Here is a 17,047-nt window from a genome sequence, read left to right as displayed (position 1 = left end):
TGCCCACATGGCGACTCCTTGTCCAGCTGGACTGAGCCTCCCTCAGAACAGGATCCCTGCAGCCTCCTCCAGCCTGTCCTGACTGCAGACACGGGCTACCTCGAGTCCTGCCGGGACGTCTCCAGACCTTGCCAGCTTCCTGCACTTTCTCTCTCTCCGCCTTTGCCTTTTGATGACTCCTGGACTGCTTCTCTAAGGAGAGGCCCCTGAACTGGCCCCCAAAGCCTCGGTGGTTACCCCCCGGCTCTCCAGGAAGGGGGACGCAGGAGAAGGCCTGCGACGGCCAGCACGCCATACGCCGGAAGAGACTCACATTCTCCTCCAATGGGCCGTGTGTCCAGGGACCTGGGGGAGGGAGCTCCGGAGACCCCCTCCTGGCATCAAGCACACCTGGCTGACCAAAGGACCCAGAGATGTCTTTATGAGGGGCTTAACTGGGTGCAGTGCCTATTGGATTTCCAGACCTTCTGAGAACCTCCCGCCTGGGAACCCAAACCCACCCGTGCGGTCCCCAAGCAAGATGGCAGCACAGCCCTCCCTCTTCTCCCAGGGGCCCAGGTGGTCTGAGCAAGTAGCCTCTGGCCTTTGTTCAGCCGGAGGTGAACCAAGCTTGGAAAGGGACCATGTCCCAGGGCCTGGGCTCCACTCCCCGCAGCCTTCCCCGTGTGTTTCCTTGGGACATCCCTGGCCGCACGCCACCTCGCAGGCCTCTGCCCAGCCCCTTCCCCATGGCTAGCTGGGTCTCAGGCCGTGGACACCTCCCCTCTGTCCCCTGCCGCCTCCTGCTCTGCTCTACAACTGTTGACAGTGCTGAAGTTTGGTTTCTCTTCTGCAGGGCCAGTTTCTTACGCTGTTTTCTTCTCTCTCTTTGTCTCTGTCTCTGTCTCTCTCTCCTTCCCCTCCCCGCCCCCGCCCCTGGGGCCTCCTCCTTTCACCCTGGCTGGTGGGCTGCCCACCCCTGGCAGGGAAGGCCGGATGGTGGTGCTATCCTTGGTCTTAGGGCTTTCGGAACAGGATGACTTTGCCAATATCCCTGACCTGCAAAACCCAGGAACCCAGCAGAACGCTCAGGGGGACAAGAGGTACGAGCACAGGCGAGGGCCTGCGGCGGCGGCGGCGGCGGCACAGAAGGAGGCGTGGAGAGGCCACCAGCCTCGACCGCTGGTCGCTGGACGAGGCGGCGGCACCTTCAGCGGATGCTGGAGCAGGAGGACAGCCCCCTCCCCAGCCGGTGCCCTCACACGTGCCACCCGGGGGGTGTCCCTCAGGTCTGAGGCCCGTGTGGCTGTCCTGGGACCATTCTGGATCAAGCCTGCTCCCCGGGCATGCCTGCCCTCGCCCGGAGCAAGCCAGCCTGTCTGCCCCATCTTTCCGCTTGGCTCCCCTCTGCTGCACCTCATCTTTCATCTCTGCCCCACCCCGGCCCAGAAATCCCAGTTTCTCCGGTGGTTGGTGGGCAGCGGGGATGTTAGGGAAGGGGCGCCAGCCTGTTCTCCCTCATCCCCGCCACCTCAACCTCCCTCTTGCCTGAAGTCCCGCTGGGGTGATGGTCACACACACACACCCCGCTGCAGAGGTGTGATACGGCTGCTCTCGGCTGATGGAAGAGGAGCCCCTGGTGGGGAGGGTCTGGGGCCTGGGAGAGGCCTGGTGACCAGAAAGGCAGCCCCTGAGCCCGAGGTACCAGGAGGAGGAAATGGGATGGGGGTGGGGGGGTGAGAGCAGCCTGCAGGTGCTGGTCAGGCCCTCTGTCACCGGGAGCCCCGCCGCTGGCCCTCAGGAGTAGCCTGTGTGGCTACAGCACAGGCTGAGCCGAGGCCTGGGCATTCAACCATCCGTGGCCCTGGCCATCAAGAATGCAGGGAGGCATCTTCTGATGCCCCCGTTAGAAGCGCTCTCACGGGGAAGGGGACGGGGAAAGATCAGAGGTCCCAGGGTTCAGGCAGCATCACTGAGGTGCGATATCCTGCACCTGGTCTGGCCGCTTTTTCCCATCTGGCCTCGGGCTGGGCCAGCCACACACCTCTAATCGTGGGAGGAGGGCTCATCACCTCGGTCAGGTGTAAAGGCCTACAGGAGAGTGTGACCTGGCAGCCTGGGCTGCCTCCTTGTAGCTCTGCTCCCAGAGCCTCGTTCTGTAACCTTGGGCAAGTCACAGCCCTTCTCTGGGCCTCTGCTTCCTCACCTGTCAAATGAAGGATTGGACAGGGAGGCCCCTTTGAGCTTGGACATGCTAAGTCTCTAATGAGGGAGCAGACCCTCGGACTGGGGCACTTGTCAGAGCCTGTCAGCCAGGCGGAGACCCTGGCCTGAAGGTACAGGAAGGGACTGTCCCGGGCTGCTGCCAGGGGCCTGTGTGTTAGGGAAGGACAGGCCGAGTTAGCTGACTTGCCTGTCCCTCTGGTGGCTTCTGGAAACCAACTCTTATTTTCTTCCCATCCCGAGCTCACAGTTGCATGTCTATGGTGGACAAAGCCAGAAGTCCCCAGAGAGTGGGAGGGGAGAGCAGGACCAGCTCCTTCACTCAGTGGTACAGATGGTGTCACGCCCTGAGCCCAAGTGCTGGGGTGTGGGAGGAACGGAGTCTGCCACCTCCAACCCACTGGAGCCACCGGGGTCCCGGCTTCCTGAGCTCAGGGCTCAGAGCTGGGCTGCAGGCGGGCCAGGGGGCCATGGGGAGAGGGCCAGGGGCCATGGGCCAGAGGCTGCAGGAGCAGGGCTGGTGCCCTCTGAAAACCTGCTAAGGACCCCCTTGTCGAGAAAGGTGTGAAGCGTGAGGGTGCAGATGCAGGCTGGAAACGAGATTTCATGTCACCCATGTGTTAGTTAACGGGCTCCATTTTCACCCACAGCCTATTTTTACCTCCTTGCCACTTAGGTCTCACTCCATATTTTAACACTCACCCCTTTTGATCATTACATCAGTGGTCCCCTGCCTTCCTGGGAAAGGTGGGTGTGGAGCTGGAGGCCCTGGGCCCACGCCCCAACCCAGCGTGACTTTCCCAGTGGACACAGGCCATTCCCACCCGGTCACTCCCACCCCATCCTGGAAGCTCATTTCTCGTGGCTCTTGGGGGGTTTCCCAGGTGATCGGCCACTGCAAGGGTGCTTCCTGCCCGGCCCTCTCCCCATCCCCAAGCTTGGCATTAGCACCACCCACAAGGCGCTTTAGGGCTCCACCCCTCTGGGTTCCTGGCTGCATGAATCTTGGAATGGTGGGCTTGGGTCAGCTGTCCCTTCCTCCTCAGCTTCTGCCTCCAGACCCAGGGTCTGCCCTTCGGCCCCAGTGCCCCCTTCTCCACCCAGCTGACCCCTTGGCCGGATGTCACTGGGGTAACGGGTGGGTGGCCCTTGGCTGTTGGGGAGGACATTCTACCCCCGAGGTCTATTAGCGGCAGGCTCCCGGGAGACAGGAGGGCCCTGCGAGGAGGAGTGGCCACTCCAGGTCCCAAGCAAGGTGGGGTGCATCTAGCGAGTCGCGGCCCGCCACTCCCAGGGTCCTTGGTGGCTCTGAAGCCCCGCATCCAGGATCCCCCAAGCCCCTGGGCCTCAGCGCCGGGGCCCCAAGAACTTCAGAATGCTGCTGGGCCCAGGAGGGAGGGTAGGAGGCCAAAGCCGCCCCTGGCTCCCACGCCCTGCTGTGCCCGTGCCACCTCACCCATGCTGCCCTGCACCCATGCACACCTCATGCTCTCAGCCACCCTGTCGCCCTTGCTCCTTGGGATCCAAATGGTTTCCTCCGTGGCCCCACCCCCACCGGGGGCGGGGCAGGGCGGGACCTGGCCACGCCCGTGCTGCCCTCGCTCAGAAGCCACCGTGTTTCTTCTGTCCCGGTGTGTGTCCCCCGCCTCCTCTCTGCCTCGCCTCTCCTCCTTGTCCCCTCGTCCACCCTGCAGCCTCTTCTCACTCGCCTCCGACTAACCTTTCTCGGCCTCTCCCTCCCCCCCCCCTCCCTGTCAGCTTCCTCCCATCTGCTCCTCACAGGGATGTCCCTGGGCCAGTGACGGGCCCTCGCCTCTGTGCTCCTGTCTCTCTGTCTCTTTCTGTCCTGTGACCTCCGATAGCTTCAGTGGCGCTGACCATCTCTTCCCAGGCTGCTTTGCAGCTGTGCTGACGCTGTGGTGTGGCCAAAATAACTCCGACTTTCTCATACCTTCAGCAGTCAATCTCGGCTCTCTCCTCCTCTCCCGCTCTATTTTTAACCTGACTTTACCTCTCCAGCTATTTCAGTCTCCTCTTCTCCCCCGTGCCTGTCTGTGTGAGCACATGTCCGCGTGTGTATGTGTGCGCGTGCTCTGCTCTGGCCGCACCTCTGGGAGGGCGCCCCGCGCCTCCCGGGTGGGGTGGGGCGTTTCCGTGTCGTCCGGGCAAGGCCAGGCCCTCACAGCAGGTGCGCCGTGCCTCTGATTCTCAGTGTCTGTCCCCGAAACCGCTCCCTGCTTTTTTGTTTCAGCGTTTCCCAATCCACACGCGCACCTTGGCATGCCGGGGCCTCCCTGAATGTGTGTCTTCTCAGGATCTAAGTGTGCACATCGCTGTATGTCTGTCATCTTGCTGCTCGCCTGGTTGCCCCTGCCATTGTCTCCCTGTTGCCCTGGGTGTCTGTCAGGCTTGTGTGCACTCGTGTGTGTGTGTGTGTGCGCGCTCGTGTGTGTGTGCGCGCGCGTGTGTGTGTGCGCGCGCGTGTGTGTGCACTCGTGTGTGTGTGTGCGCGCGCTCGTGTGTGTGTGTGCGCGCGCGTGCACACACCCTGCTGTTGGGTCCTGCTGTCTCTCCTCCAGGGCCTGGCACATCCTGTGCATGTCTGTCTGCCTGTCGTAGTCAACCGTGTGCTGGCGGCTGGTCCATTCCGAGGGCCATGGCTTGTGTCCAGCCCGTGTGTGTCTCTGAGTCTGTGGCCCTGGTACTGTCGAAGCTGTTCTATTGTAGCCCATCCTGAGCCCTGTGCTCCCCGTCACCCCGTCTTCCTCGCTGCCTGCCCCCATCTCTCCTCCTCATGGGCTGTTCCAGCCTGGTCCCTGGGCAGGCTTTTAATGCCCCCTTCCTGAACCCCAGCGAGACGGAGACTGGGCTCAGCACCCAGCCTCTGGGCCAGAGAGCCCAGCTTGCCGGGGGCAGCGTGGAGCCAGGGTGCACACAGGGCCTGGAGTGGAGCCGTTCAGATCTGGCGTTTTTCGGTGGGAGCCTGTCTTTCTCTGACCCTGGGAGAGAGCCTTATCAAACGTGTAGTCCTCAGAGTGGGAGAAGGGTCGGGTTTGGGCAAGGGGGTGTAGATTTGCCCTGTCCAATAGGTGGCTATTTAAATCTAAATTAGTTCAAGTCAAACAAACGTGAAAATTCAGTTCTCAGTCATACTGGCCACATTTCAAATGCTCAATAACCATGGGTGGACATAGAAAGTTCTACTGGACAGAGCAGTGCGGACAGTGGTCCTGAGCTCACCTGGTCAGTCTTGGGTCTAAAGGGCACCTGTGTTCCCGCTGAGCCTGAACAAACAGGTGGGGCCTCCAGGAGACAGGTGCTCTGGGCGTGTTTGCCTAGGGTAATGACGTGGAGAGAGGACACGCCGTCCTGGGAGCCTCCCCGCTGGCCTCCCAGGCTGGGGCAAGCAGGGATGGATGGAGCCTCTGGGGAGGGAGGGTGCTCAGAGACCACCATGCAAGCAGGGGCTGAAGGGTGGGGGATTTTCTGGGGAACAGGAGGAGGGGGGACACTGGCCGAAAAAGCACCTGCCAGGGGAAGTCAAAGCCGGGTCACGCTGGGGCAGAGGCGAGGGGGACGGCCCTGCTCCCACGGACAAAAGCGCAGTTCCTGCTGGCCCGCAGGAGGTGGCAGCTACTTGGGTCTCGGACGGTTCTGCTGCCACCCAGACCCGTGGTGCCCAGCCCAGCCCACCTCTAGGTCCATGCTCATTCGGATTCCTCCCGCCCCCAGGTTGCCTACCGGAGGGAAGGCAGTGAACACAGCCCCAGTGCCGGGCCAGACGCCCCACGATGAGTCTGACCGCCGGACCGAGCCTCACTCCTCCGTCTCAGATCTCGTCAACTCCCTCACCAGTGAGATGCTCATGGTGAGAAGGGCAGGAGGCCCGGGGCAGGGGGAGGGGCAGGTGTGGAGATTGGTGACAGCGTGGGAGTCATGCGGGGGAACCGGCATGGACATCTGTCAAGAGAGACTAAGAATTCCCATCCTCCTGCAGTCTCTGGATTGAGCAGGGGCCCAAGCAACCTGCTGTGTGATCCTAGAAGGAAAGGCTAGTGGAGCAAGGACTTGGGGGCGGAAGGTGTCCCCTCTCTTGGAGTGGCATCCCACTGAGTAGCGGTCTTGGGTGGCGCTCCCAGTGGAGCGGGTCTCATATCCCCATCCCAGGGACCATCCCCAATCCCCATGGCTGGGGGGCCAGCTGAGGCCCAAAGAGAACAGGAGAGAAGAACCCCTCTGGTCCTAGTCCCTATGAGAGGACGGCTGTGCTGGGGTTCTCCTGTCCACACCCCAGCCTCCCGGGATCCCTGTCTTAATGGATCTGGGGTGTTTTCGCCACGGGAGAGGTTGTGGCTTCACATGGCGCCCCCTGGTGGCAGCAGCGAGTCACAGCCATTTGCCTCGTGTGCACTTTCCAATGAGCTCCTGGAGGGACCAAGGCCCCAGGGCGAGCGAGCACACTGTGATTCAGCAGCTGGAGAGTTCAGGCGGGAGTCAGTCACAGGCTTGGCAGCCCAGAGTTTCCAGGAAGGCTGGACGAGGACGTGGGGGTGGGAACCCGGTGCCTGCTAGGTTCCTACTGGGACCTGGGCTCCCCCTTCCTCTTCCCCCTTCCCTCCTCCCTGTCTCCCCCCCTTCCTCCCAGAGAGGGAGGGAAGGGGGCTCAGGGGGCTCTCAGGCCCTCGCCAGACCTGACGTCCTTCAATTCAGCGGCCCCTTGCCCACTGCTCTGACACCACAGCCCCCAGCCTCCCCGGAGCCCCCAGGCCCCACCCTCCTGCCATTCAGGTCTCAGCCGGCTCTAACCATCCATCCGCACCCCTCTTTTCTAGCCCAGCGCCTCTCAAGTTGTCATAGGCACACGAATCACTGGGGGATCTTGTTAAAATGCAGATTCCCAGTCAGCAAGCCTGCTGTGGGCCCCCAAATCCGCGTTCCTCTCGGATGCAGATTAGAGCATCAGATTTTCCACGTTCCAGATCTGGTCTCCCTTGGGCCTCCCCACCTCTCCCCTTCTCCCTGCCCCCCGGGCCCTGAGTGCCGGGTCCTCCACCACCTCCTCTCTGTCTTCCCACATCCATGTAGATCAGCCCAGCCATCCTCTCCACTGGACGGACCATCCACAGTCCATCCTGCCTCCATGTGCAGCCGCTTAATTGGCTACAGCTTCCCGGTAGCCAGGTTCCCAGAAGGGACGGCCTTTTCCCAGCCAGCTTGCCTACCCCTTGCTGCCCCCGGTGTGGGGGGGGGTGCAAGAGCCACAGGCAGAAAGAGGAAGTGCAGGCCCCAGCGCCCTCTGGCGTGCTCAGCAGATGCTCAGAGGTGGGCAGGCAGGGTCTAATTGCCTAGCCCTAGGCCAAAGCTGGGTCACTGGCATTAATAGTGACGATGAAGATGAACGGGGCAGAAGTAAACCATCGGCTGATCTCCCTGCCCCAGGCGTGGAGAAACAGGAGTCGGGCACCCGCAGCCTTGCAGACAAAGGGACCGAGGGGACGGGGTCAGAGAGGAGGCTGGGCCGCATCCCCATCTGAGTTACTTCTGCCAGAGCTGGGGCTCAGGCAGCACCTCCTCCAGCCCTTGGTGGCGGGGGGGGGGGGTCCCTAGCCTGGTTGCCATGGAAACAGATCCAGGCCCCACCCCAGCTGGTTAATTAAGGCTCAGGGCTGTGGTTTGGGAAGGCTGGGGGTGGGCACAGAGCCACTGCCCACTTCTGAGGTGAAGTCCACTGGCCCAGCTTGGGCCTCTCACCCCAGACTACCTTGTCTGTGAACCAAGATCCAAGTGACCAGCCTCAGGTGAGGCTGGGGCCACCTGGGCTCCAGTCACCAGGGTCTCCACCCCAACTTTAGAAGGAATGTGGAGGGGCAAGTGGTCGTGGCAGGGACTGCATGCCCAGGCTCTCAGTCCATGGCCAGCAGTGGCAGGCACCAGGCCACACAGCAGGACCACGAAAGTGATGTAGACCCCCTTAACCTTCCCTGGAACCCCGTAACAGGTCTGTCTCATGGTCCCATTCTACAGATGCAAAAACTGAGGTTAAAAGGGAGTGGGGCTGGTAGGAGGAGAAGGAAGGAGCGCCAGGGGAAAACTGGATCTGGGTCGGGAAGCCAGATTCTCAGCGGGCCTGGGTGGAGCTTGCAGGGCTGCCTGGATCCCACCAAGGGGCAGGGCTTGAGGGACCCGCTTCCACTGTAAGGAGCCCCAGATCTGAGTGTGAGAGTGAGGGCAGCTGGAAGGGCACTCATGGTGGCTGGGCGCTGACTTGGGTTCGAACTCCGGGCGACTCGAGGCAGTAATCTCTCTGTGCCCCCAACCAAGCTGGAGCACGGTAGCGCCTGCCTCATCAGGATGTTGTAGGGAGTAGAGGAGGGCAAAGCATACAGTACAAGGACCATGGTAGTTACTATGGTTAGTGTGATTTGCATGCTCCTCGCCTAGGGCAGTTGAGTCCTCACTGGCTTGCAGGAGGAAGTCTCAAAATGTCTTGGGATGTGGGCCTGTTTTGGTGGAAAGAGTGGGCTTTCAAGTCAGAGAGAGTCCATACTGCTGTGCAATCGTGGACGTGTGACTTAACCTCTCTGAGCCGGTCTCCTCAGCTAGAGAGTGGTGATAACTGCCTCTCCCGGCTGTTGTCAGGATTCAGTAAGAAGAGGTGATGTAAGAGTCTTCTGCCGCGACTGCTGCACGCTTTACACATTCTTATCATCTGTATCAGTTAGTATTTCAGAGCCTGGGGTCACCTCTCCAGGATGACGAGGGAGGGCACAGAGAAGTCTCCTGCAGGGGAAGGAGGGAAAGCAAACCGGTACCAGCAGTTTGGTCATAAATATGGTACCCTGAGTCCTACCCTGGCTCTTACCCAATCACCTCAGGAGCTTTTTTTTCTTTTTTTAATTGGAGTAGAGTTGGTTTACAATATTGTGTTAGTTTCAGGTGTACAGCAAGGTGAATCAGTTGTACGTATACGTATCTCCACTTTTTTTTAGCTTCTTTTCCCATATAGGTCATTACAGAGCACTGAGTAGAGTTCCCTGTGCTATACGGTAGGTCCTTATTAGTGATCTATTAACCACCAGGTGGCTGGGGGATGGGCAAGATTCTAAAACCTAACCAGGTGTCCCCAACCAGCAACCACAGCTGGAAACACTTGGCTGGGAGACCCTCCCCCGAATTACCTCCTATTTTTTCAACATCCTCCTGGGAATGGGACACCATGCCACCCCCCACATGTCTGTCGGTTGCTGGGTGGGCTCAAGTGCCACCCCCCGGGGGATGAGGACTGAATGCAGGTGTAGCCTCCCTTCCAGCGGTCCTCAGCCTTGCTTTGCAGTACTGTCATCTGAGGCTCCTATCACACAATTCTGCCGCCCAGGGCCACCCCAGCCCCATCAAACTGGGCTCCCCAGGGACGGGGCCTGGGAATCTATACTTTGAGTGTCCCTGCCTTACACAAAGAGACGTTGCCTCTGAAAACTCGCCTCTCTCATTTTGCAAATCACATCATCCTCAGAACCCCAGAGAGTCACTTTCCAAAGAAATATCGTGGTAAACTCTTTTTTTTTTTTTTGCGGTACGCGGGCCTCTCACTGTTGTGGCCTCTCCCGTTGCGGAGCACAGGCTCCGGACGCGCAGGCTCAGCGGCCACGGCTCACGGGCCCAGCCGCTCCGCGGCACGTGGGATCTCCCCGGACCGGGGCACGAACCCGCGTCCCCTGCATCGGCAGGCGGATTCTCAACCACCGCGCCACCAGGGAAGCCCCGTGGTAAACTCTTTTGAGATGAGAACAACCCCCCTCATCTGTTTTGTAGCCCAGGTTTTTGTGTTGGTGTGTTTCACAGGGGACCCCGCAGGGCTGTTGGAAGAGTGGAAAGATGGAGGATGGGGCTGGGGGGGTCCCAGGGTGCACCAGGGGAGGCGAAGCAGACCCGGGGCTCCGAGGAGAGGCTGGGAAGTGGGGTGCGCACTGCTCTGGGGTTCAGGGGCTGTCCCGGCTCTGCCCCTCCCTCCCTGCGTGACCCTGGTCCAGGCACCTGCCCTCCCTCTCAGCATCCTCGCCCAGATCTGAATGTGGGGCGTGCCACCACCAGCCCCGCGTGGTGACCAGGGGGAGGAGGCGGCTGGACTGGCCTTTGGCACAGCGAGGCCTTCCAACCCTGCTGGGCTGCAGAGGGGGCTTCAGGGAAGCAGAAGCCTCCCCAGCGCTGCCTGCCTCTCCCCCCGCCCCCAGCTCTCCCCAGGCTCTGAGGAGGACGAGGTCCACGAGGGCTGCAGCCGAGAGAACCTGGGCCGGATCCAGTTCAGTGTCGGCTACAACTTCCAGGAGTCCACGCTCACCGTGAAGATCATGAAGGCCCAGGAGCTGCCAGCCAAGGACTTCAGCGGCACCAGCGACCCCTTCGTCAAGATCTACCTGCTGCCAGACAAGAAGCACAAGCTGGAGACCAAGGTGAAGCGGAAGAACCTGAACCCCCACTGGAACGAGACCTTCCTCTTTGAAGGTGAGGCTGTGCTGCCCCTGCCCCCAGAGTCCCCCTCTTCCCCTCCTCCACCCCCCCAACCCTCCCCCCTCCGTGTGACCACACGCACAAACGCACGCGTACAGGTGCGCGCACACGCGCGTACCAACACACACAGGCGAGCAACTCGGCCCGGTTAACCTGCTGCGTACCGTGTCCAGATGGGATGAGGTCACAGGGCTGAGTGGAGCCAGCATCACAGCCAGAGGCCGAGGAGGAAAGCTGGGCCACTGCCCGGACACAGGACCCATCCTCAGGCGTTCAGGAAGGCAGGGAGGCAGCCACAGCATCCAGAGGTGGGGCACCTGCAGTGACCAGAGTGTAGTGGGTAAGAGCCCAGGCTCCTACCATGGCCCAGGCTGCCTGAGTTTGAATCTCAGCTCTGCCACTTACTAGCTGTGTGACCAGGGGCAAGTTCCTGAACCTCTCTGTGCCATAGTTTCCCCATCTGTAAAATCAAGATACTAGTGAGGGTTAAACAACTCAGTGAATTGTAAAAGCACTTACAACACCCAGAAAACACTTTATGCCAGTTTGTTAAACACACTCCATCGGCCCCCCTTCTCTGACCCCTCCCCCTACTCGGGACAGGCCCCTCCGGATGCGCAGGAACGAGAGCTCTGAACCATGCCCCAGGGTCCTAGAGGCAAATATCCTTCCTCTCTCCTGCAGGCCCATCTTTATCTCTTGTCTCTGAGGATTCAAGGTAACCAGGGAAACTGGGTGTGTGATCAGGGAGTGATTTCCGTCCCAGGCCCTTTGGGTGCCTGGACCCCACTTAGAGAAACCATTACCCTTTCCCAACAGCTGTGTTCACCCAGTGGGAATAAATCCCTACAACACCAACTGCCTGGTGCCCTGGCTCTTCAGAACCTACGGTGTGTGTCCCAGGGAATCAGGAATCTTCCCCATCTGGTGTACCAGCCACTTGATACCCCACCCCTTCAGCTGGCACAGTGACAGCCAGCTCACCCACTAAATAAATCATTGAGGGTGAGCTAGTGAGTGCTTGTTCGTTTCTTCCCTCCCCAGTTCTGCATGGGAACAGGTTTAGAGATGGCACAACCAGCGAGAGGCTTGGCTGTCTGTCTGCCAGTGTATATAGCCAGCTGGTGGTGTGAAATCTATGGGCAGGGCCCCAATCCACGGATCCCTTCTGCAACCAATTACCCAGCATCAAGTGTGGGCTGGGCACTGTCCTGGGTACTTGGGGTACAGAAAAGAATGAGGCACCATTGTGACCCTCAAGGCATTCCTTGGAGGACACAGATGTGTAGATAATTAAGCCATACATTGCATGACACATGCTGCAAGAACCCAATATAAACTCCCCTTGGCGACACTGAAAAACATTTCCCAGACGAGAGGCCATTCATGATGGGTTCTGATGGATGAGTAGGAGTTTGCCAGATAGGAGACTGCCTCCTCTGGTGTTGAAGAGAGCTGACTCAGGCACAGGGACCTCTTGGAGCCTTCAACCTTTCCAGAACACTTGTCCTCATGCATTTTACCTGAATGGATGCCAAAGGTCACCTGGGGAATTCCCTGGCGGTCCAGTGGTTACGACTCCGTGCTTTTACTGCCAAGGACCCGGGTTCAATCGCTGGTCAGGGAACTAAGATGCCACGCAGCGTGGCAAAAAAAAAAAAAAAAAAGTCACCTGGACAGGTCCCTGGGGTACTCCGAGGTGAGCAAGACACGACCCATAACCCCCCTCAATATGAGGAAGAGGCCCTGAAGGAATTCAGAGTCTGGGGGCTGAAGGTACATAGGATTTCCTCTTCCAGTGCCCCTGCTCTGGTGAGAGGTAACTCTGTGCTTCTAGCATCTTTTGCAAAAGGTGCGAGAATCCTCCAGAACCCTTCCCCTCCCTTCATCTTCTCCACCAGTTGAGCTAAGTTAGTAAGTATCCTCTCTTCTTCCTGCTCACAGCCTGGTTCAGGATCTCAGCTCCTCAGGCCTCCAGGCTGGCCTGCACCCCACTGCCCCCCCAGGCCAGCCCCTCCTCTGACTAAGCCTCCCAAGGCCGTGACTGCAGCTTCAGACCTTCCCCGGCTCCCTAGTTATCTACCATCCCATCCAAGCTCCTTCCCCTGGCTCTCCGCTCTGGCCTCATCTCCTGCTCCAGCCCAGCACACCCCATGCCCTTTCATGGACATTTATTCATTTGCTCAACTATTGATTCACTTAACAAATATTTAATCGAGTGCCTACTATGTGCCAGAAACAGTATTAGATGCTGGGATCCGGTGGTTGAGGACAGAGATGCCTTCCTGGAAATTCTGGCCTAGTGGGAGAGTCAGGCTCAAGGAAACATAAATCTCTAGTACAGCCTGTGATAAGTGCTGCGAAAGGAAAGTGCTGGTGTATAAAACAGGGGATCTGACCCCATCTGGGACGTCAGGAAAGAAAGCTGAGACCTGACGGAAGAGGATAGGCCAGGACAGGGCGTGGTGGGGCCGGGGCAGGAAAAGCCAGGGTGGCTGGAGCTCAGTCATTGAGTGAAGAACGGTCACACAAGATGAGCAGGGAAAAAAAAAAAAAAAAAAGATGAGCAGGGAGAGGACAGCGGGCCAAGCTGTGGAAGGACTTGAAGCCAAGGCAAGGCGCACGGCTTTTATTCTAAGTGCACTGGGAGCCACTGAAAGGCTTTCGGCAGGAGAGTATCATAATGCGATTTCTATTTTTAAAAGATCACTCTGGCTGCCGTGTTGAAAAGGGGCTGTAGGAGAAAGTACACAAGCGGGGAGGGCTGTTTGGAAACTCTTGCAACTATCTAGGCAAGAGGCGCCGGCGGCTTGGATGGGGAGGTGGCAGTGGAGACAGGGACAGCTGCCGGTCTGATGAGGAAAGACAGAAGGACGGGCTGATGCATCGGCAGGAGGAGGAAGGGGAAGCGCGGAGTCCTAGGACAGGCGTCTACGGCTTTCTCTTTGCCTTTGCCATTGCCCCCTGCCCTGAGTCCTCCTGGGGCCTGCTTTCTGCCAGCTGTGGCCATTTCAGGCAGGGCCGCTCGCCCAGACTTGTCTCAGGATGATTGGCAGTGTCAGGGCTGCCCAGAGAGCAAGGGGGCCACTGCCCAGTCGCCGAGACGGACACGTGACGGACCAGTGAATGAATCGTCCCAGTCTGCGCTTTATGAGCTGTGGGACTTCGGGCAGGTCAGTTAAGCCATCGGAGCCTCAGTCTCCTCATCCGTAAAATGGACAAGATACCATCCACCTCGCAGAATTGTCAAGGGAGACACATGAGACCATGACAGTCCTTGCTAACGTTTCAGGAAGGTCTGAACGTGGGTGTTGCCGGCTGCACCCAGGTGGGGTGGCAGCAGGAAGACACAGGGCCAGCCCTCCCCTTCCTCCTTGCCCAGGAGCATTGCCCTGCCCCGGCCCCGTGTGGCCACTCTGGCCTGCTCTTCCCCTGTGCTGTCTGTCTCCCAGGTTTCCCCTACGAGAAGGTGGTGCAGAGGGTCCTCTACCTCCAGGTCCTGGACTACGACCGCTTCAGCCGCAATGACCCCATCGGGGAGGTGTCCATCCCCCTCAACAAGGTGGACCTGACCCAGATGCAGACCTTCTGGAAGGATCTGAAGCCATGCAGCGATGGGAGTGTAAGGCCCCCCCCTGCAGGTCCTGGCTGGGAGGCTGGCAGATCCTGGTCCCGTCCTAGTCCCTTCACAAGCTCAGGGTTATGGGTGGGGCAGGGCAGGTGGGCGGGCCTGACGGAGCAGAGTTCCCACCCGCCATCTCAGGGGAGGCTGGGCTGTGATACAGAATCTGGGGACCAGGGCCCAGACCTGCCGGATGAGGGGAGACCAGGTGTGCGTCCGTGGCTCCCAGGTCCAAGTGGAGGGGTCCTGGGGCGGGTGGGGGGGGCTCCCCTTGTCTGCACAGCCCTCTTGTTCTCCCTCCCAGGGGAGCTGAGAGGAGTGGCCCAGCCTCACCCCTCCACTTATCCCTCCCAGGGGAGCCGAGGGGAGCTGCTCCTGTCTCTCTGCTACAACCCCTCTGCCAACTCCATCATCGTGAACATCATCAAAGCCCGGAACCTCAAAGCCATGGACATCGGGGGCACGTCAGGTGCTGGCGCTTCTCGCGGCAGAGGGCAGACGGGCCAGGGAGGTTCTGGTGCACGGGAGTCTCACTGCATGTGGACATCGGGGTCCTGGCTGTGGCCCTCACCCTTGTCCCCCGTGCCCCACCTCCAGTCCCAACTCCTTTACCCTAGAGCCCTGGTGCTGTCTCTGAAGCACCCTCAGGGTCAGCATCGTCTTGGAGACTGTCCTTCCCAGAATCAGGAAGAAAGCACGACGGCGGGGAGAACTGGGTTCTAGTCCCAGCTCCGACACTACTTGTCCGTGACCTTGGGTGAGAGCTGGCCTCTCAGTCTTCTCATTCGTGTTCACAGAAGGGCACTAGGTGATGGCTAAGGTCCCTTGTGGCTCCTCCATCTTCTGCCCCCCCCGGATCCCCCTCCTCCTTCCTTAGGGCTTTCCTCACCCTCCGGGGAAAGCACACAGCCCCTCCTGCCCTGGCTTCCCCCACCGCTGCTCCCCTGACCCTTCCCCAACCTGTCCCCCAGACCCTTACGTGAAGGTGTGGCTAATGTACAAGGACAAGCGGGTGGAGAAGAAGAAGACGGTGACAATGAAGAGGAACCTGAACCCCATCTTCAACGAGTCCTTTGCCTTCGACATCCCTACGGAGAAGCTGAGGGAAACAACCATCATCATCACCGTCATGGACAAGGACAAGCTCAGCCGCAACGACGTCATCGGCAAGGTAGCGGGGCACCCAGCAAGGGTCTGTTCTCAAAAGAAGCGGCTGGGGTAGTGGGTGAGCACGGGGCTGGACAGCAGGAGAGAGAGGGTCAGTCCCTTCCCCTGTCAGGGCCTCCGTTTCATCTCAAAATGAGAGGATTGGACGAGATTCTCCCTAAGTGTCCTACTGTGGGTCCGCCAGTTCAGGACAGACCACTGGAAGAGCAGGGAAAGAAGGAGGTAGTAGGAAAAAGTGCCCTGGATCCCCAGAAGAGGGTTTTCTGGACAGGACCCTCTGACAGCATAAGGACATCAGAGCAATGTCACCCAGCGTCCCGTCTGTAGAGGGTGAGCTGCGTGAGGCAAGTATTGAGAGCTGTAGTCAGGCTCCAAAGACCTGGCTTCGGTTCCCACCTCATCTGCTGTTCAACAGCTGTATGACCTTGGGCAAGTCACTTGCCTCTGTGAGCTTCAGCGTTCTCATTTGTAAATGGAGCTACTAATACCAACCCTACAGCACCTCACAGGGTGGCGTAAGAACTGCCTGAGATACATGGGCATTCTCCTTGTAGAAAGTGACCTCTCCTCATCCTATTTGAACCCCAAATCCACGCCTGGCCTTGAGTTTTTGCAGGACATGATTCTGTGACATAAACGCGTCCACTTTTCTACTTTGAAATGTCTATTCCTGTGTTTGTTTATGGCTTAGTGTTGAGAGTATGCGCTTGACAGTCATACTACCTGGATCCAGGTGCCATAACCTTTATGAGCCTCATTTCCTCCTCCTGAAATGAGAGTAAGACAATCCTAACCTCACAGTGTGCTGGGAGGATTAAATAACACAGGCGAGATGCTTAGCACAGAACTTGGAACATATATGTTAGCTACTATTATAATGAAAGTTATTTTTGAAAAATTCTTAGTAAGGGCATGTGTGTCCATTTAGGCTTGGAAGTTTGACCAGGAACAGTGCAGGAAGCCGGTGATCAGGGCAGGTGGAGGGGAAGGGTAGATACCAGGAGCAAGTGAGGGGAGAACATGCATCACCCAGGGCACAGCCCTGTGTGAGGGAAATGGGAAGGGGGGGTGACCTGGGCACCCACAGGGAAGGGGGCCGAGGTGGAGATAGATACCTCTCAGACAGATGGAAATGGAGAACCTAGCTACTGGGGGTGGAAGAGAAGCAGCTGGCCCCAAAGAGGAGAGCTGGTCCTGCCTGCCATCTAGCAAGGCCCAGGGAGTATGACTTAACGACCTGTGGTCACAAGTGGGACAGGTCCCCAGGACAGCATCACCTACATGCCAGTGGAACTATGTGTTCTTAGCAGGACCTGCTGAGCCCTTTCTCGACGAGCTCAGGCCAAGTAAGCATACCTACTTCTAAGCTCTTCTGAAGCTTAGCCTTTTGGAGTTGGGTATGCTTTGGATACCACTTATAGCTCCCTTTGAAACAGTCCTACCTTCTGTTGGCTGACCCAAGGTGAAGGTGGATTTGTTCTCACTTTGGTCTGGGTAGCTTAGAGAGCCCTATGCTCTTAGCTAATCACCAGTCACAAGGCTGGTGTC

General features: G+C 58.9%; 1 protein-coding gene across 8 annotated transcripts in view; it reads left to right on the top strand.

Annotated features, from left to right (window-relative positions):
• The window catches only part of SYT7 (synaptotagmin 7), a 59,277-nt gene that overhangs the window by 40,953 nt on the left and 1,277 nt on the right, over positions 1-17,047 (top strand). For 6 of the 8 annotated variants that reach the window (XM_067037387.1, XM_067037390.1, XM_067037389.1 and 3 more), the window contains 6 exons: positions 966-1,082; positions 5,935-6,070; positions 10,434-10,704; positions 14,163-14,332; positions 14,687-14,801; positions 15,304-15,503. In XM_067037387.1, coding sequence (XP_066893488.1) covers positions 966-1,082; positions 5,935-6,070; positions 10,434-10,704; positions 14,163-14,332; positions 14,687-14,801; positions 15,304-15,503 — 1,009 coding nt within the window. Of the gene's footprint in view, positions 1-965; positions 1,083-5,934; positions 6,071-10,433; positions 10,705-11,394; positions 11,429-11,529; positions 11,739-14,162; positions 14,333-14,686; positions 14,802-15,303; positions 15,504-17,047 lie in introns of those variants that run through there. The other 2 variants (XM_067037392.1, XM_067037391.1) reach the window with 2 other exon arrangements.

This window comes from Kogia breviceps, chromosome 7, assembly GCF_026419965.1.
Source record: "Kogia breviceps isolate mKogBre1 chromosome 7, mKogBre1 haplotype 1, whole genome shotgun sequence".
NCBI lineage: Eukaryota > Metazoa > Chordata > Mammalia > Artiodactyla > Physeteridae > Kogia > Kogia breviceps.
The sequence above is the reverse complement of the archived record's forward strand: the minus strand, read 5'-3'. Positions and strand labels throughout refer to the sequence as shown.